Raw genomic sequence first — 23,477 nt, forward strand, 5'->3', positions numbered from 1 at the left:
ACACATGTTGAAAGTGCATTTTCTGCCGTTTTAATAATCTAAAAACTTCTCAAGACGCTCATCGTTAGAGGCACTCTGTCCGCGATTGAGCTGTCAAGTAAATGCGCTCGTGTAATTGTATCGCAGTCGTTATTGTAATGCTAGCAGAATCAGTTTACTCCATTTTTTATAATTTTTCACATCGGTTCCTTTCGCCAGAGTTTCTTCGAGGATCGCGTCGCTATGCTAATAGCAAAGATATAAAAAATTTTAATGGCTACGAATTAAACATACAAATATAACACGTCCAAACTTAAATTAATTAAAATTAATTATATGTATATACGACAAGATCAGTATGACTTTTCTCAAACAATACTTGGATAATTCATAAACATCGTATGTAATTAATATTGCATCAATAAAAATATAAAATCCAAATTAATTTTTTGAATGGATTAAAAAAATATAATAAAAATAATAAATTAAAAATTTATAGATATTTAATATGTCATTTCGTGAAGTTTTCAGATAGCCAAAATAGCTGAGAAAATTTTTGCAAGTCTTGCTTGAATTTACTATACATATATTACCTAGCAAATTACTGATACGGTCGTAAATATATAATATATATGTATATATATATATATATATTCATGTACGTTCCGCCGTTCTTTTTCCAATTTTCTTTTTGCCACATTTTTATGTAACTTTTATGTAAATTTTTGCACTATTATACGATTTTTAACATGTATATTCCTCGAAGAAACTATATACCGTTGCCGTTATATATGCCCGCGTGAGCTAGTTATTGATAAACATACTCTCGTTCGTATTCCCCGCCATTACCAGTACTCACAGCACGGCAATAAGTGCACAACGATATTCAAATTAGTCTTACTTAAATCTCTCTCTCTCTCTCTTTCTCTTTCTTTTTCTCTTTCCTTCTATACTTCGTTCCATTCTATTGAATATCTTAAACAAAACGCATAAATGAGGCACTTGCCCGAATCTATACCGGCCATATTAACACTCCATTCCTGTTATAGATCAAGATCTCTGCCAACAATTAATACACGGAAGGCACGCCTCGTCTTTCGCGCGAATGCTTAAATGTCTCTACAGAGTGTTTTTCGTTTTATCTTGCATCAGTCTAAGCACCTAACAGGCCACTGCTACGAACACAGTCCTCATATGGTATCACATTACATTACTACGATTCAATCTTGTCGTCGTTGTTGTCGGCATATGCTTTCCTTTACATTTGACTTTTTCTATTATTATTATCGAGATAAAAAAAAGAAAAAGACTTCAAATTGAATCCTATACAGAATGATTCCACGGTAATTGCGAGCGTGGAATCGCGCGACGGACGATACTTGGCAAAGCTTGAAAATACTATAAAAAAGTAGATCCTGGGCTTATCACGAGACTATTCGCCGTCGACACTTACGTGTCGCTATGTGATCACGATAGTATTTTCCGACGTAACTTTCAGCCACGTGTTCATTATGAAGCTACGGGAAAAAGGGGAGAGGGGTTTTTCGCTGCACGTAGTACCATATCCATAATAATTCCCGGCTCTTCTTCGTAATGTTGTAGAAGATACATAGTTTCTCACTTTTAGCACTGCTAATATCTCAGGTGCGCAAAGTCATGTTGCTAGATGTTACTCGTAATCAAATCATAAACAGAGCGAATCGCTTCGTCCGCTGTCCGATGCGAAAGTACTGTCACTCTCGCGGCGCTTCGTGAGTAAGTCCTCGTCGAAAACACACCGAGTTCGTGTCGTCGCGTTTACGATAGTTCCTGCCCCTAAGCAGGAAATTGTCATCTTCCCTGCTGTATTGGGCCATGGATTGAGATCGCGGTGGCGGACTATGCGCAGCTATGTACGTGACCATGTTGTTGAAGTTTGGCAGGAATTGCGGATTAAAGAGCGATAGGATTTTCTCGTTAAATTCACGAGGACTTCGAGTAGGCACCATATAATGATCCCGCGCGTTGTTCGTCACACTGTGCCGATCGAATAGATCATTTTCGATGGTAGAATGTCGCCTACAGAGATCGTCAAGACTGTTTGCACTGTCGCTGCCGCCGGATTCTTCGCACGTCGGCGCGTTCATCAATGTCGTCTCGGCGCACTCGGACTCGGATTGGTGATATTGACTACATCTCTGGGCTGCTGTGGATCGTTGCTGCGTATTGTAACCATCGAAGTATTCGAGTGTGCAGACCTCATCATTCCCAATACTTTCGTAATGATCCTCGTAGTGATCCTCGTCCGGCTTATGCGTATTGTTAGTATGGTCCGTGGCGATACCGGTGGTGAGGCTTGTGGGCGTCGTTCCGTCGTCGTCCTCGTCGTCGTCGCCGTCCTCATCGTTGCGCTCATCCGATTCCGCGAGGTCGGAGGAAGAGGAGGTGGAAGATGCGCCAGAACCCGTGGGGTCCTGTGGCAAGCCTCAAACGGCTCTGTGTCGCCTTCTGTATCATATGTACGTTTTCTTCACCTTTTGTACTGGCTTGTTTTCCGCGGACGAATTCGCGTTCTTGCCATTCGGGTTTTTGGGCGGCACATTCAGCACGAGATTGATGGACTTGTTGTTGAATCCGGGCGACTCCGAGCTCTCTGTTAGTCGATTGAGTTGTTGCCGTTGCTCGGAGGGTTCTGGATATGACGATCCGCGCAATCTCTGAGAGAACCAGAAACCGAAGGCGAAACCAGCCACCAGAGAACAGAAACAGGTCCCTATTAGCGCACCCGTTAATGTTTGAGCTGAATATACTACCGGTGTTACGGTCACGCCTGTAATCAGAATGCAACAAGTTGAAGAACACTAAATATTAGGATTGTCTTTTGCGAAAACTGCTCGCGCGTTTTGTCTCTAGTGTTCGGAACGGAAGGGAAAGATTAAATCGAATAAGAAAAATGAATAATAATAGACAAACGATAAAAACATAATTGATCTTTGTAAACATATCACCCGTACAAATATAATATAATAAACGTGACAGAAGCAAAATAAATATTTTGGTAATATCAGAAAGATAGTAATATATCAGAAAGATGATGATTCCACATATTCAAATGCTGAATAAAATTTCTTTATACAATGCTTCGTTTTCAGGAAAATCGATTTAAAAAATCGGAAAGTATACCTATGTAACAGTTAATATAAATAAGTGATATTGTTTTTATTAAAAATTTTTAATTAAAAAATTTTTAACTTCATTACAACATAAATGGTTCAACATGTTTTTTATAGTCGCTATAAAAAATTAATTGCATTTAAAACGATAAAACAATCAAATAGAAAATAATTACGACTGTTGAATAACGCTTTTGTAAAATATTAAAACTATATTTTTATTTTAGTAAATAGAAAAAAAGGAAGAAGAACAGAGAATCATAATTGGAACAAATTAATTGATAACGTAAAAATTATGTAATCTTAAAATAGAAAAGGTATTGTTTCATTTTTTCACTTCACCCGTTTTTCTCTTAAAAAACGAAGCTACATATAAAGAGAGAAAAAGAAAAATTATATTAATATTTCTTTTCTCAATTAAGCCATCAATAACGGATTATTTTGTTAGCGTACCGATAAGACATTAGTTGCAAACATAAAAATAAGTCCGCTTCGGAAAACAAAATAAAACTCATGAGAGGAAAATCAATTAAAGCGGGATCGCATATTATGAGAGGGATTTTCGAACACTGAAGGTAACTGAACTATACCAGTGTGATGTGATGATGTTGGTTACCTTGAGGCTCATTAGCCCTTGGCTGTGTACGACCATACTGATTTTCCCGATCCAATTCGATGATGATTTCATTCTCCCCATCGGACTCTTCGCGCCCAATTTCGCGCGCCACCGCTGGTTGGACGGACTTCGTTACCTCTGGAGTAATTTACCAATATGATGATAGACGACAGATGATTAGGTATAAAATGATTTTGTATACTTATTGCAGCGTACATTAGATATGTATGCCTTTACATTCGATATTTATAGATTTAGATTTAGACATCATTTATGATAAAGAAACTTTATAGATTTAGGTTACGCAAACGGCGACTGTTAATTTCTAATCTCGCCCGCTTACTTTATTACTACTACTATAAGGTCCGGTTGCACCAACGTTACTTTAATTTTAAGCGAGACTTAAAATTCTCTTTGTCTCTGTCTCTTTTCGGCTTTAAAACGAGACAGAGAGAGTTTTAAGTCTCCCTTAAAGTCAAAGTAACGTTGGTGCAATCGGGCTTTAGACATTTAAACATTCATATACCATGACTGTGAAGTAAAAAATATTTAAAATCTATTTTTCTTCTAGATTAATTTAATTGCTGCTTTTTAACTTTTCACGTCAGATATTTGCTATTTCTAAACTTCAATTTCAAATACAATTTCAAACAGTTCGAAGTCATGATGTACATTAAGCATCATTAATATTTGATGCGCCTGATCTGGAAACACTGCGAAAATATACATAACATCTAGCGTACGCATGAATATATATGTATACTATGAAATAGCTGATCATGAGCTGTGTTAGTCGTGCGAGCAGTATTCTTAGCACAGTTGAACATGCGAAAAATATTATTAATTGTTTCAGATCTGACACATATGTAACGTACACGTACTTTTGAAATTTTTTTTAATTCAAGTTTTATATAGGTATTTTGGATATATTATTATAAACATTTATACTTTCAACTTTGTTCTTTTTATGAGATAAACGCTGTCTTCCAATAAATTCTTTTTCAATCTTTTTTTCCGATTTTGTAAATAAAATTATATATAAAATCAAAACAAGAAAAAGTCAGATGTGAAGCAGTTTAATGTTCGCTAGGAGTTACAAAAAGTTGCTTCAAAAAATTTATTGTCCATGTATTCTTTAGCAGCGTATTAGACGAAAAAGCGTGTCCACAAAAAATGACCACGTATCTTGATTGTCACATATTAGGTTTTATATTAGATGAGTTGTTTCTCTTTTATTTTTTATGTTTTAAAATAGCTATACATATATTCAAGCTTATAGGAAAGAGAAGGTATGAAAACAAAGTGGAGGAAATGTAATTAAAATAAATACACTTAGCAGAAGAGTTTTTAAGAAAGCTTTGTGAATTTCAAAAAGATTGTCTATTTTTTCAATTTTTTCTATTTAAGTTTTTAATTTCCCATTTTATAATCTTGCAATTTTATGATCCTCCTTTCGCAGAATGAGTATTGCATGCTGAGGAACAAAATTAATTGTTCACGTTGAAAGTACAAGGTTAAATAGATTACGATGCATCAAAAGTTGCACAGAAAACTTTTCGAAAAAATCTCGAAACTTTTTAAAATCCGTAAGTTGAATTCGTATATAATGTATAAAAGCACAACTTTGTTGCTGGTCCTAAACCAATAATTAAAAATAAATTTGAGTAAACTGCGTGCTCTCGAAATATTTAGACAGAAGTAGAAACATTCGAATTTCAAGTTCGAAAAATTTGTATCATTCGAACCAACTTGTACAGCTTTGCATTCGTCGTAGCAAAAGAAAGTTAAAATAAAAACTAAAACGAAAGAGAGGATCAAGTCATAAAATTATTAAACAAGCGATCAGATAGTGGTATATACCATAATATATTATACATATATTCACACACTTCCGGAAACAATTCCGATGACAATACAATATAGTCTACATCAAAGACAGTACCTGGCTCGTGCCCACAGCTTCTGTGTCTACCGGTCGGGATATCTTGAAACAGTGTCTTGTCGGCGTCGTTGTCATGGAGTTTCGTCAGTACTGCCACGCAGAGGTTCGCGGTTGCATCCCAGGCGCAATGAGGATCTTGTAAGGCGACACAAGATCTGCAAGTAGCCGCAGCAGATGAGTCACAATGATGTAAGGGGACTGCGCGAATCTCAGAGTCCGCAAACACCACCAGTTTACTTGCTTCGCCAGCTAGATGAACTACCAAAAGATCTTTGACCGCTTGGCCTGCAATAAAGAATTGCACATTACGATATAAAATAATGTGAATCATGCCATGTGTTATAAAATTGCATAAAATATGTTTTCATTTTTATTTTAGTTTCTTATTTGTTTAAAAAATAAATATAAATAAATAAATAAAATTTTATCAATAAATAAATGTATATGAAAATAAATTTTTAAAAAGTTATAGGTATTTTCGATTATTATATATTTTCTGAAAAATTTCTATTTATTAACACCAAATATCCAATCAATAGAGAAATAATAGGTTCGATCGCAAATAAAAAAGTTATTTAAAGAATATGGAAAAGCGTGACATTTCCAAATATCACACACACTTCATTAAAATGTTATTATTAAATACACGAAGACTTCGCGTGCATGATATATATATATATATATACATATATATCATGAAAACAGATATTGTGTTATTTACTGTATGATGTGATTTATAAGCATATCTCTTTAAATTTTTACTGGAAATAACGCAACATATACACGTAAGAAGTATGGTACGCGCAAAGCTTCTTAGAAACTTTTTAAAGAAGCATCGAATTTCTTATTCAATCTCAAGCCGTTCTTTCGTTTGACTATGTTCTACATTCTATCGTACGAAAAGATTGTACCGAAACCGAACGCGCTGGAAATTCAAACAAATTTAGATAGTTTGCGCTGCAATTGATCTATTCACAAATTGGCAATATACGTCAAAATTTTTCTCTCCGTTTGCATTTTTCATCTTAAGGATTTAAATACTAAATATGTATCTTGAAAAGCTCGTAAAACTATGCGACAACGCACTTTGCATTAATGTGAATTCGATCACATCGTATGATTAATTCCTATTTATTTTTTACAATATTGTATACTTGATCGTATACAATATAAGTTTTATGTAACTTCAGTATATAATTATGCAACATAAAAATATTCGATATGATATTCATAGACAAGTACATGCTACATACATTAACTAAAAAAGTATTTAAAAAATATTGTTTCTCGTTAAACTTGCAAAATAATACAATTACAAATTTTACACAGTAAATCTACTTACCAAATTTTAACACTTGGACGTCACTGACAATAACTTGACCAACATTGTCATATGATTCTGGTGCACGTGTGTTAAGTGCTTTCAAAACACGGCCATCATCTGTATGCAACAAATAAATCTCGTTAATCTCTCAGAAATATAAATCATCATTATTACAAATATAATATATATACGTCATTTATAATAATTATATTATTATTATTGATAATAGATTGACCATTATTATAAATATAATAATGATATACAATTATGAATTAATATAATAATTAATATATTATTATAAATAATTAAATAATTATACCTGTTCCGATATAGAGTATATCGTAAGCTTTACCATCCAAAGCCTTTACTTGAGAATCTACCGCAACTTTGGTAAATCTATAACTAGAAATGTTAAAGTTCCATATGTTAATGGCATGTTATGTTACAAAGCCATTAATACTACTAAAAATATGTAATTGCAATAACAGCTTTAAAAATAACTTTCGATAGCAAAATTTAATAAAGTTCAAAGTAAAATTTATGTAAAAAGAATTCTCGTATTTTTAAGCATATATGTATAATAATGCATGTATATCTTTGCGTATTTGATATTAAAAATTATATAACGTTAAAAATTGAGAAGCTATATAATAAATGATTAATTTAATACTTTTAAGGAATATTTATTTAAAATTAAACAAAAAGATTCGTAGTTTAAACATGTTGCACTGTGTTTAAACATGTTGCACTATACCTAAAGCGTGTTTAGGTATAGGAATATTATATACATATAAGACAATGAATATATTATATTAAAATTATATTAATAAAAATATATCGAAAATATTAGTCGATCAAGTTACTCACTTGAAACTGGTTTTAGTTATCACAGGTAACGAAAAGTAAGATTGCACTGCGTCATCCATGAGAGGATGTGCCTTGACGAAATTGACAGTGATGTCCGGAAGTGTTCTGGAGTCGTTAACACAGGCACCGGGTCTGGGCTCAGGTACCTTTTCCGAAAGTACTCGCAGCCAGTTGCTGTTTATAGTCTCTTGTTTTTTGAAAGCACCCTGGAAGACCTCGAGAATGTTGTCCATAGAGAATGCACAAATAGCTGAGCCGCCGATGGAGTTCACCGGGGTCGTGAAAACTCCATATACCAGACGCGCGGACTTTCCCGCGTATCGACCATCCGTAACATCGCTCGTTGACTCTAAATAAGACAAAAAGTTATTCAAAATTATTTCGAAATCATTTTTTGTCTTATAGATGATAAGTGCAGGCGCCGTTCTAAACATCTTCCTATGGAGAAAATATTTCATTACTTGCATAGAATGATAAGAAAAAAATAGATCGTATAAAATATATATAAAATATGCATAGCAAAATTATTTACAAAATTTAGTCAAAAAGTAAGAGTTATTTTTTCTTAGACGAACCATTTTTGGTCATCCAATTAAAATTAACGATAATATTATTCTGCAATTTACTGGATTTAAATTCACGATTCAAAAAATTGTTCAAGTATTGAATATCGATGATTTTATATCGGCATTTAATTTCATGTTACCCATTTTACTTTTTCCGTTCTACGTCATACTTAAATCAAATATTTTCTTTTGGAAATTGCCGAATTAATTAAATAATTAAAAGTTTTAAGTTTTAATGAATTTCAATTTTAACAATTTTATCTGTTATCAATTTCTTTCACATTTTTGACATTTCATGCTCAAGTATGCTTCGACATTAATAAACATGTCTCATCATTAGCCTTAGTTCCGCGATTAGATACAAAGTTCGAACAATCAGAGAAGCAGCCAGTGATTTCGCGGCATCTCAGACATCTGGAGACGCGCCAACTTCGCGAATCCAACATAGGGATTTCAATTCGATATGCGGCGACAATATTCTACGAGAATAGAGTGTTCCTCTCGTTCGTTCTCCATTCCTACTGGTTTCTAAACGCGATAGTGCACGACTATTGTACTTCACACTCGAGATTAGTCCATTTCGCTGTACGATAGATAGCTAAAGTGATTTATCCGATTTCATTGTACGTGTAGGAATGGACGGGAAATAAAGAAATCAATAAATATGACAAAAAATATCATATAAAATATAAAGAAACATTTAAAAATATTAAATATACGAATGTTCTTATTATAATGTTGTTAAAAATAGACATTTATGCTTTTATTATTGCAAAAGAATATGATTCCCTATGCTTTAATAATAATAATAATAATAATGATGATGATGATGATGAATCTCTAATATTTACATTTGCAAACAATGTTATAATTTATTTCCTTATGTAAAAATTTTACGTAATTAAATGTTAGAATACAACTATTACTGCAGCACAATATTATTCTTATTATATTAATAGGATATATGTGCAATAGGAATGTACAATATTTGTATTTGCAAGCATTATTTGCTTCTTCCCATTCTAAGCAAATACAAACATTAGAAATATTACATATAATGCCAATTATACGCAAGAAAGCGCATAACTGCATGCATCTTTAAGTTTGGATAAGCTTATGAATATCTGAATTAGATATCAGTTTGGTATTTGACAAAATGAGGAAAAGACGAAATTTCAAGATATATCTATCGAAATTAAAATATATTAAACAATATTTCAAATAAAAGTTTTTCAGAAAAGAAATGTAATGTATGCGATAAATTTTTTATAAATTACATGTATGCGGAAATAACACGTTTTTATAAGATGCTCAATATTTTTATAAATGGGAGTAATGATAATATTTTTTAATGTAATTTTATTCTTTCTCTAGTCAGCTTTTCCTAACCATTTTACATGTAAAAGCAAAATTATTTTGCATATTAAGGAATAAAGTCATAAAAAAAGTCAATAGTTTATGAGATATTTCATATTTTATTCTGAGATATTTCGATATATAAAAATATAAAATATTTTTTAAAATACTCGTTTTTGATGATTATTTTAATATTATTACGCACAAGATGATGAGATATATATCAATTTATCTAAAAAGTACATATAATTACATTTTAAAAAGTGTACAATTTGCAACAAGTGATATTGTAAATTAGACTATGTATTAAATAAACTGCACAAAATATTAACTTTTAGGATGGAAAGCCATTATAGTGTCGCTAAAATAGTGTTATATTTTGAGGCAAGAAATATAATAAATTATAATAATAAATTTTATTAAGGGGAAAAACGGCAAAATTTAAAAAATAGAGCTTGCCGCCCTCTAAATGTTGAATTCTACAGTCACTCTTTCTACGGATTTCTTCAAAAGAGCAACTTTTAAAGTCTTTAAAATTACATTTTCTTTCTTACAGTATTTCGTAGAACGGGAAAGTATATCGGGCGGAAATCGCAGAAAACTTAAAAAGTAGAGGAACAGTATATACACTAAGTGGGAACTAACGCGGCGCAGAAGAGGCTCTTTTACGAGGACCTTTTAGAAGCGTGCGAGAGCCCTCGTTTGAAACTACTCGAGCGTAGTCACGATCGAAGCCGCGAAAGGACCGCGCATATGCATACTCACGTATTTCGTTGAAATAGAAGGGGTATTCTCCCGGTACCGAACAGTTGAGCCTCGCTTTCAGGAAACTCGTCCATCTGTCGCTAAATGCGTGTGGCCCGCCCTTATCGTGCTGACAGACTCTACCAACTCGCGAGTAGACTGACTATAATGTGAATCAAACTTGTGAAGCGATCGATCAATATTCTACATTTTTCTAATATTTTTATATTTTTATAAACGAAAATTATTTTCTAGATATTATAAGAGATCTTTTCTATTCAAAACGTCCAACACAAGAATTATAATACTTTATATATAGGAATTTGTTTAATCTTGACGAGTTAAAAATAAAGAGGTGCATGTATATGTGTGTACATTGCATGTACGGGACACAGTTCAAATCATTCCTTTATAAATCTCTAAATTTTAATGATTTTTTTCTTAAAAACAATAAAAAGTAAATCCAAAATAATTAACAAAATTTATTCAGGATTAAGAAAAATCGAATAAAAAATCCTCACCTTTCCGCAATTCATGTATTCTACGGCTGTTTCACGATAGAAGAAGAATACATAATCTTGATATGCGAATGTGCTGACAAAGTTCGGACCTGAAATAATGAAATTGCATCGAGTTCGATTATCGAATTTATTCTACAGGATGTGATATTTTACAACATAATTTTTTTACTTTGATATTTAATGATTAACAAAAATAAAATTGTTTTGTTTGTTAGCGATAAGATCAGGCTAAATATTACAGGTAATAAGTTATTTCTTATAAATTTACATAATTTATATGATAATGTATTATATATTTACATAATTTATAATATAATTTCTTATAATTATATATTATAATTTGTATTATAAATTCAAATTTCAATAAATTTACCCGAGATTTACATAAAGTGATGCTTTAAAATCAAATTGTTGATTTGGTAATTTGAATCGTTACTGTGTGATAGAAATTTCTTCTTGTCTTTAAAGATGATATCATAATTATCTTTAAAATTAACCATCTTTCTTGTTATTGCACTCGTGTCTATTAAAATGTCAGATAATGAAAGAAGCAAATCTCTAAAATTATGTAATTATCGCAAAGAAATTAAATCAAGATATTTTATCTCTGTTTTGATATAAATTATAGAGCTACTTTCCAATCTCATAAATTTATTTAGCAAATTCTACAGAAGCAGTATAAAAAATCTGCGTAAATAGATACGCGCATATTGAAATTAATTAAGCGCTAAATATTTTTCGAATTATAGAATCGAATATTGTAGATATACAATATATAATATTGTTTGCGCAAAATCGAATAAACTTATAAAATTGAGATACTATCGCGGACGCCACATCAACGCCACATGAATTTCTCATCGTGATTTCTAGGAGCTTACCATTCAACTGATTGAGATCCGAGCGTTCGGTGCGAATTTTGTCTCTGTGAATCAGCGGCTCTCCACCAGAGAAGTCAGCCACCGTCGCGGCGTATAACTGTCCCTCTGAAACATGCATAAACGTTTCCGTCAGTCAGTCGCACCTTCCACATTTGCAAGCTAAACGAACGCCATCAGGTCGATGGTTATACAGAGGCTCTCAGGGTTAATTCATCCTCCTACTAACGCGTCTCTCGGAAATTGCCCGTTGAATTTACGCCGGTGATACTATCCGTAAGGTTCACATGTGTGCACGCACCGGCATGACACTCTATGGCATGACCGAACTTTCGCTTCCCGCTATCAAAATCCTCGAAGGACCGACAGGAGGCCTTGGAGTCCCTAAACGATGCTATATCTTGAATCTACGCAGGTGATTATACGAGCTTAATTTTGCCAGTCACTCCCGCATTTATGACTTTTCCATATTAATTTCGGCACAAATGCCTACGTTAGCTACATGCGAATTATTAAAAAAAATAAGTTAACGATTTACAAATTTCGTGCCAATAAATTGTCTAATTTTAATTAATACAACATCGATTTGTTCTGCTCTTCAATATATACTCTTTCTTTCGTAATTCTTCAATAGAAAATAGCAATGTAAGACCTGGTAGTTCCAGAGCTTAAAGAGTTGAGCCTTAGAATTGCATTGTAAGACTTGCATTGACAAAGGCGAACAGTATTTTGAAATGGAAAATTAAATGAAGAATTATTTTCTTTCTTTTCGTAATAAGTTTTTGATGAAAACATTTCACGATTTATGTTTATATATAATATTCTTACTTTATTATTATATGTAAAATATATTCGTGATGGTCATTTCTAAATTCTTATTAATTTCGCATATAAAATATAAATAATTTTTTAATTAGATAAATGACAAAAACACGGAAACAGAATAAATAAGTAAATTAAAAAGTTGGAGATAATTAATGAAAGATACTCAGCGAAAACAATGCACTTAACAAAAATGAATCTAAAAGTATATAATATAATAATAATGAATGATTAAAATATATCATGCGACGTAAATTCAATAGAAATAACTATCTTGCATGAGCGTAACATGTAAGATTAAAGTAATGTATGAAAGATTGGCGTGTGTAAGTCACATTAAAAATCATATATTCCACATGTATTTTCCACAAACGTGTAGATTACTTCAATAATTACTATAATATAATAAAATAAAGAGGTAAAAATAGCATATGTTAACGGTATTTACGAAAATTAAGTATAATGTATTGTAACATATTTTATTTTGTAAGTTTGTAATTAGTAATCAATTTTTATGCTATTTATAAAAAAAAGAAAACAAAAAATCAGGCAAGCACGCGATTAATAACTATAATGAAAAAATTTGATATATTCAAGTCATATAATGTTAAAAATTTGATATATTCAAGTGTTATTCCTATTCTTTTTTTCATTTGATCACATAAATGAAGAAAACCTGTCATCATCTACATTTATTAACTTTATTTGTATATAATTTGTTTATAATGCACTGAGTACTTTCTTGGTATTTGCTTCGTCATTGAAATTTGGCTGTTATAACATTCACAATTCAAAGAGAAAATAATAGATGTGGTATCGTGCGAACAAAGTAGGTTCCGTAAGGGAATTTAAACACAAAAGGTTAGTATAGAGGGAAGAAGGTAGATGATATTAATGTTAAAACGGGAGAAGAATATACATACATTTTAAGACATATATAATCGCCAAAGAGTGCTAGAGAAAGTACCCTAGTTCTATTAATATTACGTTAGTATAAAAGGCGGTTTCATCGTAAAATATTTGTCAAATAAAGGCGAAAGAGAAATTGTGTAATTTTAATATAATTTTTTAGCATTTGAAAAAACCTTATTTTAATTTTAATAATGTTTTTCATCTGTAATACAAAATAGTTTCAAGGATAAATACGACCGTGTAAATAAATAGTTAGAAATAAAATAGTTTCAATTTCTTTTTAAAAATTAGGAAAACACAACTAAATTTTTATATCATTCTAGTATTTTAAGGTAAAATAACGATCTATAAATTAAAAAGTTCGTAAAAATAGAAGGGGAATTAGGAAATTATTAATAATCTGATAAATATATTATTCGTATAATTTGTTCATTATAATTGAAACCTGAGACGATCATTTTCAGAAGCATTACATATGTATATCATAATTCATGTTAGATCAGTAATATTTTCCTGTTATTAATTATTAAAATTAATTATTAAAATAATTAAATCATAATTGCTTAGATTTAATAGAAAGTGCAAATATAAGTAGAATGGGTATTTAAAATATTGTTAAAATTATATTTTATCAAAAATATATATGTATGTCTTCATTAGCATTGTAGACACAGAATCAGCCAGAATAAATATAGTACATACAAGCAACGAAAATAATAAATATATTGAACTATAAATTGTAAAAAATAAAATTAATATGTAATAAGTAATTACTATTTTTATAAATCATCCTATTTAATAAATTAGAATAATTTACTAACAATAAGTAAATTCACAAATATTGCATTCGAATCATTACAATACAAATTATTTACTGCTGTATTATAGTTACCAATATTAAAATAAATATAATATTTTGTGTGAAAAAAATAACATTGTGAATAACAAATGGAAATTGTAGATAGTAAAATTTAAAATAATAATTAATAAGAATTATTTAGTCTTGCTTTTCACATTACATCTCTAAATTGTCCTATGCTATGCAAAAAAGAACATGATTCCAGAAGCAGGATGCACCATATATACATAAGTAAAGAATTAATTTTTACACATCTTGTATCCTCATATTAGCATAAACGAGAAGATCAAGTACTGTAGAACTGACATTCGCATGCAATTTTGAAGTGGTGTTGTAAAACCAATTCCGTGTTGAGGAGCTTATTTTCTACGGATATGGAACGGCTTGAAATAACTTTGCATAGTTTTCGAACACATTTCTTTCCTTCTAAAGTATGGATTTAACTCTCTCTTATTCTCGCTGTCATTCTCAAAATCATAAATTTCTTCTTGCTGTTCTATGAAAGGAACTTTGAGACACGATGTTTACGGTCTCGCCAAACTTAGGCAGCTCAGCCTCGAGAGTATATCTTGTAAAACAATAAGAACAGTAAAAGCAATAAATTTAATGTAAAAAATGTTTCGTATTGAATAATATTGGTAAAATTTCAGCAGAAATCAAACAAAACTTCTACAATTTGATGATACTAAATCAAAGTGATATTTAAATGTTTACACAACAATAAATCTGCTCGATTTCTGCCGTCAATCTCTCTGTCATAATATTGTATGTACTCGGTAGATCTACTCGATTTCTACCACCGATATGCTTTCATGTTGTGTCTGCAGGCTTGCCAGCAACGTAATGCGGATGCAATTCATGTCAATCTGTTGTAATATACTGGTGCCAAACTGCTAGCATACTGTTATCGTATTACCTAGGTATACCATAGATAATAAGTAAATAAATATAAGCATATAGAAATTAATCTGCTAATCCAGACTATATGCATTTGCTAATATCCAATCAATATAAAATTATTTAGTAGTATCCCCATCCACTAATATCTCATATTTTAGTAATGCCTACCAACGAGTTCGATTGGACACATTAGTGCGCACTAGTGCATATTAAAGCAGTTGTGCACTGATTTAATACAAGAGTAAAAATTAAAACATGCATGATACAAAGATCCAGTTTTTAGTAATTGAATTAGATTACAAAAAATAATGTTTCGGCAAATATTTTTAGTCTACGAAATAATTAAGTTCCCATTTTGAAACTTTTATTTTCAAACACACACACACACACACACACACACATAATATGCGCACGTGTGTGGAAATAAATTCTTCAATTTTGTTAGAAAATTTTATTCAAAGAAAAGCTCGTCATCTTGAAAATAATCTTGTACGCGAACAATTTTTCTCAGCGTCGCGCGCAATCGGTCGCAAAACCCCGGAAAAATCCATGGATTTTGATCGCTATATGTGTTTGCACAGAGTACATAATACGCCAGTATACACAACGGGTATCCACAGTGCAACTGCATTTCCTTCCGTGTTCTCGTAAAGGAGATCCTCGAAGGATTCGCCGCCGCGGCTCCTCGCGGGGCTCCCATATTTCACGTTCAAAAAGCACGATGGGATTTGAGGCCGGCCAACGTATGCGCGCGATAAGTGTATATAGCGGCCGGATAGTCATATATAACGGGGGCGAGGCAGACGTTAGACTTAGGGGGATGAACGTGCCCGTTGCAGGCTACAAATCTACGGTGAGCCTGTGGCAACGCCGAAGCTCGCGAATATCGTGTGCCACGCGCGTAATACCTGCGGGAAAGAGGCTTGGCTACGTATGCCAACGTACGCGCGAGCAATCCCGCGCAGCATCCCTCCGCAGTCTGCTCACATCTCAGCGACACGTAACGCGCTGAGATCTGGGGCTGCGTACGCGCTGTACTTAGGGGTGATTTAATGCACCGTTGCGTCGCCGACGCATTACGCTCGCTGCTGTCGTCTCCCCGAAAACTTAACGAAACTTTCGGCAGATAGCTACGGGTCGCTCTTGAAAGTGGAATTCAGAATAAAGCCGCTAACAAAGCATAATACATTATAACACGGGAATAAAGAGAATTTCGAACACTAAGCGGTTTTGAGTATCTTTTGTAAATTTTGATTGAAGAATTGCCACTTTTCGAATAAAAGTTATGCTATATAAGGTGCCCAGCAACAAAACCATTCAACATTTACATGATAGTACACATCATACTGAGTAAAAAAGCCTTAGAAAATGTAGGTCGGAAGCTCAACCGTTTCTGAGATGCAAATAGTTTTGTATGTTGGTATCATAACTGACTATTGACTTCTATGTGTCACGTATGTGACGTGAAGATTTATCTCAGTGTTTATAAACCGCGTTCTGAATGTTCTGATTCAATTTACATATACACTTTATAATGAAAAATATAGCGGAATAAGAAAAATGAATTAAATATATTAAGTAGATATAATATTATTTCTAATTATAATATATGTATAATATAAATTGTACGGATGAACGTATACCAATTGCGGCTACCAGCAAACATTCACTCTGATCTGACTCTACAAAAATAAATGTTGAGGGTTTCGCTGGGTAGCGAATAAAGCTCCTGAAAGGATTTTGTAAGATGACGAAATTCCTCAACGCGCAAGGAAGAAAGGTATCTTGCTCGAAGTGAAGGAAGCAATATAAGCACGTACAGTGTCAGTACAAAGAGGCTATTGGTAAAGCTAAGAGACGAAATTTTCAGAGAAGACCTTCGAAACGGCAAGACTCTGTCAGATCATCCCAAAATCAACGAATACGATGATAGAACGCATTCTGTATTTCCCGCGAGAGAATACATATCTTCTAAGAAGAAAGCCATGAATCATTTTACGAATCGTATTTTAGATCCTAAAACAAATAAATTCGTGAAAATTATTGAAAAATGCAGAAAAAAGTGTTCGCATGTTTAAATTAAAGTAGTACACATAAATGGTTTGCAAAAGATATTAAAAAAATATCTGCGATATTGATTATTGTTCTAGTACAAAAATATATCATTCAATTGTGGAATAAATTTATCAAACTAGCGAGAATGTATGAGAAAATTAAAAAATTTCATAAAATTATAACAATTAATGTATATATTTAAAATAGCAAAATAAAGGAGCACTTGTTTTAAAATGTTTTTCTGTTCACAAAATTTCAAACAATGAATTTCCAACTTGTTTAAACTTTAATCTATTGAAAACGTTCCGCAATTCATCTACATGTTGTAGATAATGAAAAGAAAACAAGCTATACACTTCTGTTTTCGCAAACTATTCCACTTCTTAAATTCAACGTGGTAGCCGTTTACATTTTTAAAAATTTCAGTATAAAAATCTGGAAGCCTATATATACACTTACCAAAATAAAATAATACAAGATACACGAATATCTATAATTAACACAATTTATAATTAACAAAAATTTACATTATTGTTTTACTTATGTGTATATACCTTATTATAATATAAATAAGAGATTTATATATATATATATACACATAGATATTAAATAAATTATAGTATGTGTGCGTAGACATTTACGTTTTAATTATTTATATCCCTCCATTATATTTTACTTCCGTTATATTGTCCTTTCCTCTATTTATACCTTATTAATACACAACATGTAATTAAATATGGAAAGCGATCCATATTTAGGAATCAAAAAATACAAGTTTAAACGTTACAAAATAATTGTATAATTAATAATTAAATACTGCTAATAAAATAGGAATCGGTTGATAATTAATGTAGCAATTGTAATTTTTTTTCTTTGTATCTTATTTTGCAATCGTATTTTTAAGAACAAAGTTGCTGGGAGCATACAGAAAGATATAAAGATATGAAGAAAATGAGAAAGATAAGGAAAAAAGTAAACTTTTGATAAACTAGGATTATGTACAATGGAGATATCAGAAATGTGACAATCGATTTTTTTATTTTATAATTATTCCAAATTGCAAGATCATATTAATGATGTAAAAATACCGTCAAATATTTGACCGCGTTCTTGCTTTTTAACAGATTTGAGATAAAAAAAAAAGATTTTTTTATCAACGGAAAATATTTCTTGTGGCTAAACATAAAAATTACATGAATATATTATTTTTCTTATTATTGTGTTTTATTAATAATACAATCTTTTAATTTTTCGATACTATATAACTTATCCTAAAGAACGATTTTTATTTAGAATTTTTAAATAAACACATGAAAGAAGATATAAAAAATTTAGGATATTAATCCGCACGTTTTTAATTTATTTTTGTAATCTCAATTATTTTATTGAAGGTTAAATGTATAAAAGATAATATCTTTTACAATTTAAATGTGCCCAATAGACACGCCATTTACACATAGAAATTTCAAACATGTTTGTAAAACGACTTCATTGAAGCAAGGCATCGTTTGCTTTGCCAGAGTATTGATTTACCGTTGCACTTTGGCGAACATACGACGCGCGCACGTGCCTCGTAATCAGCAAATTATAACGTTCAACGTATGAAACTGCACGTTATACATCATACAAGTAAAAAGTTTCTCGAGCAAATAGATAGGATATATTTTTATCAAATTACATCAAACTTATATTTTTTCACAGCACTATATTCATATTACAATATTAATGTTGTTATTTACAATCTACGTTGTTGTTATTTGAATGTATATTTTTGTATCATCATATGAGCATAATTGTATATTGTAGATAACTAAACTAAATACCTGTGTTTTATTTTTAACAGAAAAATTAATTGATATATGATAGACAACGTATATGTTATATTTATGTTTATACAGTATAAAATGATATATAACAAAAATAATAAACTACTATATGTGATATACGTGACATAGCGTAAAATATTTCTCGCTACTGTTTGCATCCAAAATTGTTTAGAATAATAAAATTGAAATTAATAGGTGCAATAGTGATAGTAGTAGAATTTGCACCAATCTGACAGATATAAAACATCTCTGAATAATTCCAGAATCATTAATTCATTTCTTTAATGATTCTTTAACACGTGTGAAGTCCATTCATCTTTAACCCTTAACTGGGGCAGTGAGAACATACTGCGTAACTAGAGCACACGGTTTTCATGAACCGATCTCCCTTCTTATGCTAAAGATAGCAAATATATTAAAAGTAAGTTCGCTGCAGGATAAAGAGTTTCAGAAGAAACTCTTTAAGAGAAACAAATATTTCAAACAAGCAAACGGCTAAATCCATTGAATAAAAAACACAGTTATAGTGCTTTAGCTTCAAGATTCTCTTTGAAAAAGGGAGATTACTGGTTAAAGAGTAATTATTTGAAAAATAAAATAACTTTTTCTTCAGAGAATTTTCAAAGAAGAACTCAATTTAAAAAAAATTATTCTCTTCAGTACAAAATAAGACTAAATTATAATAATGATAGAGAAAAAACGTAAAGAAATAATAAACTCTGCAAACTAGATATGGAAACTAAATATGAAAAAACATGTATGAAATCGTGCTCTTTTTTGTCACGCACGTGATAAAAAAGGGAATAATTTTTAAGAATCATCTGTCATAATTGTTGACGCAAATTTATCAAATTTGCTGCACGGGACGCAATCATGCGTGTATCTCAATCGCTTCTGTGCGGAATACACAAGGACTCGTGATATTCGCGTCGAGCTTCTCGTTCTCACAAGCTACTCCACTCGTTGTAGAGCGGTCAAATCTCTCAAGTGGCACTTACTGTCGTCAAAGCCACGCGTCGCCCGTCAAATCTGATATGTAGTGCACAGCATATGTTTCAAAATGTAATAAAAATGTCCTCGATAAATATTTTCCACAGGCGGAAACGGTTTTCGGAGCTGCATAGAGTGGCACGAACTTCACGTAAAAATATTTCGATAACACTGCTATCACAATGACCGCGCTGACGTTTTCGTCTGCGAGAAAATCTATTCTTTAGGATATTACTTAAATTCATCCAAGAATAAAATAAATATTTTTAAAAAATATAAATTTCTATATATCAAAGTCAAAACTTCGTTTTCCGGAGTTTGTTCAATGTTTAAAGAAAATAAAATTCATCAAAATTAAGATTTAAAAAAATATTGATTTATGTGATTTCTCATCAATTCGATTGATCTCGTATAATTTGATTTCGTATAGACAATAGTTAAGTACATTATTCGAATTGCTGTAAAAGAAGAAACTTACCGGCAAAAACCGCTGTGCTATTGTGCCGCGGATCGTAAGGACAGAGTCCTAAACCATCCATATCGCTCTGTTTCACATACGCCCCATCCTGAAATACAAACAAGATGTTTTGAATTATAACATTTTTGCGTATCATATACAATACTTAAAAACGTACAACTTTTTAAACCGATTTTTTTTATACAAAAAGTAGTTCAAACGTAATTTGAGATTGTCAAGATAAATGAATCACTCTAGACATAAAGAGTATCGCAACTGCAAAAAAATGGAATTTAATGTCAGTCACGCTATTTCCCGGAAACGTGAGACGCGAGGAACGGCTCGAAACTTCCTATCAGGAAATTGATTTTTCTTATGCAACATATAGCTTCCTATGGAAATATTCATTTGCATTTATTCGTCTGCAGATGCGTTATGTGCATCTAATGTGTATATAATAAGTAGGCAGTGGTATAGTATCATAATAATATATTATAGTATCAATATGTTAGTAATGTAATAACTAATTCCAATCATAATTACCACGCGCGTATTTTTTTAACTACATCAATAGATAATCGAAATATTACAGTGTAATTTATCTGGCTGTACAGTGTAATGTATCGGCCAGACTTTTGACCGTTCGGTGAAATGACAGTCGATATGATAATAAAATAATTATATCCAATCAATTATGAGCGTGACCTATATGTTTTATCGAACAATGGCCATGCAATGATTACGATTGATTGACAATTTTAATACTTTTTCCCCTCCTACTGATATTTCTTAATTGTTATGTACGTGTAAACTACGTAATGAAAAATTTAATTTCGATCAAATATAAACTCGCAACAGTCAATTTATAAATGTACTTGTTAATTTCAATACTTGTTTAAAGAAACGAATATTTAATAATGAAATTAACAATATAACAAACTAATCAGATTTGTAATGCAATAACACAGTCACTCCTTAATTACTCACAGGACCAGGATTGATACTCTCTTCATTTATTGTTGCCGCAGGTGTAATATGTTGTTTAATATTATTTTCATACATGTTCGATATTGATTTTAGTGTATATGACGAACTCTTCGTTCAGAGTGAAAATATCGATATCATGATTTACCGCGAATAAAATAATATTTCTCTCTTTGATTGATGTGTCAATTTATGTTTACCATATTCGGCGTACGCAATATATTTTGGATATCATCTTTCTGTCTATGACAAATGTCGAAACATTACGACGATGCGTCGTCCTTATTCAATTCTGCAAATAAATCCAAGTTACGTAACGATTCGGGAACTACGATTGTTTCCGATCTGGAGATAGAGTAATAGTGATGGAGTAATAGAATTATTAACGTCGCCGTATCGATACAAAAAAGTCCGAAATCTCGTATTCGTCGTTCGTACTTGTCTCGCTGTACTGGCATCGTGATTGAGTTTGCTCGCGACCTACAGGTTTTACGAACGTATCTAGAGCGAAATTTGTGGTACGATAAACTCAATAGAAGATTGGAAAGCGAGTAGGACATGCCAGGGATCTGCGCGTTAGTAGTTTAGATTCTTTTATTTTGTCTGTTGTGTCTAATTTCTTCTTTTATAGAGTATGGAACAGAAATAAAACTTCGCATGTTTAATTGTAGGAAAAGTCTAAAATCAACTTTTCAGAAATAATTCTCAAAAACAATTTTTTATTAATTTTTTGATAATTTTAAATTAATGATTGAAAATTTATTAATTTTAAATTTATTAAGTTTATCTGATAAAAAATATTTATCTGATTAAAAAGTCACGATATACTTTATGTACGATATGTAAATTGTTATTATATAATAAAACAATTTCGAGATAGATTTAACACACTGAAAGACAATCAAAAAAATTTATGAGCATATAATTTATTTAATCTCGTTTTTAAATAGTAATCAGTTTCTTATCTAATAATTTTTTGCAGATATAATAAATTCTGCTAAATAAAAATCAACAATAGATTCCAACAAATAATTTTATATCTTAAGTAATGATATTGCATTACTACTTAAATAAAGCATTGTTCGTGATCGATTAAAATCTACCGTCGAAGATAGATCAAGAAAGAGAAGAGCTAATTATATAAATCTGCATAAAAATTATTTGGAAGATTATGTATATTACTTTTACATCTTTGAAGTAATTTTCTATCCTCCTCATGAAGTTAGAACAGAAATATTTCTAATATATCGTATTTACTGAACTATACATCAGAATCGTTTTTCGTAAAAAGATATACAATATTAGATTGAAAATTTTGCAATTGTCCGATAAAGGGCAGTTTCTGCTTGCACACGTGTTTCGCGGTATGAATGCCTGTCATTGAACTGTAATGACATCGTTTCGAGTCGTTGTTCATTGTACTGTATTCGCCGTATTCGCAAACGTGTACAGACGTCGAAAAAAAAATATCGGTAAATCCGCTTGGCGCAGCGTAAGACAATTAAAAAAGTTGCAAGCGAGAGCACTGCGGCCGGCCACAGTAATATACCGAATACGCGAACAGTGTCGCAACTCGTGCATGTATGCAACAATGCATGTAAAGAAATTGAAACGTGGCAGGGCTATTCGACACAAACGGCTATTCGATGCACTGCAGCTCGCAGTTGGGTATTCCGAGACGCTGGTTGAGTCTCACGTACTTTCTAGGATCCTTTATATTTCTTTCG

The 23,477-nt window shown here is 31.6% G+C and overlaps 1 protein-coding gene across 1 annotated transcript in view; it reads right to left on the bottom strand.

Moving 5' to 3' along the window:
* Positions 1–654: 654 nt before the first annotated feature.
* LOC108730528 (semaphorin-1A) overlaps positions 655–23,477 on the bottom strand; it is a 237,913-nt gene continuing 215,090 nt past the window's right edge. Inside the window, exons 6-16 of the mRNA XM_018460288.1 lie at positions 20,788–20,875; positions 11,949–12,053; positions 11,068–11,156; positions 10,568–10,709; positions 7,881–8,229; positions 7,333–7,415; positions 7,032–7,130; positions 5,690–5,974; positions 3,748–3,885; positions 2,493–2,788; positions 655–2,432 (exon numbers count right to left, since the gene is read on the bottom strand). Coding sequence (XP_018315790.1) covers positions 1,713–2,432; positions 2,493–2,788; positions 3,748–3,885; positions 5,690–5,974; positions 7,032–7,130; positions 7,333–7,415; positions 7,881–8,229; positions 10,568–10,709; positions 11,068–11,156; positions 11,949–12,053; positions 20,788–20,875 — 2,394 coding nt within the window. The 3' untranslated portion in view covers positions 655–1,712. The remainder of the gene's footprint in view (positions 2,433–2,492; positions 2,789–3,747; positions 3,886–5,689; positions 5,975–7,031; positions 7,131–7,332; positions 7,416–7,880; positions 8,230–10,567; positions 10,710–11,067; positions 11,157–11,948; positions 12,054–20,787; positions 20,876–23,477) is intronic.

This window comes from Mycetomoellerius zeteki, unplaced genomic scaffold, assembly GCF_001594055.1.
Source record: "Mycetomoellerius zeteki isolate Tzet28-1 unplaced genomic scaffold, Tzet1.0 scaffold93, whole genome shotgun sequence".
Taxonomy (NCBI): Eukaryota; Metazoa; Arthropoda; class Insecta; order Hymenoptera; family Formicidae; genus Mycetomoellerius; species Mycetomoellerius zeteki.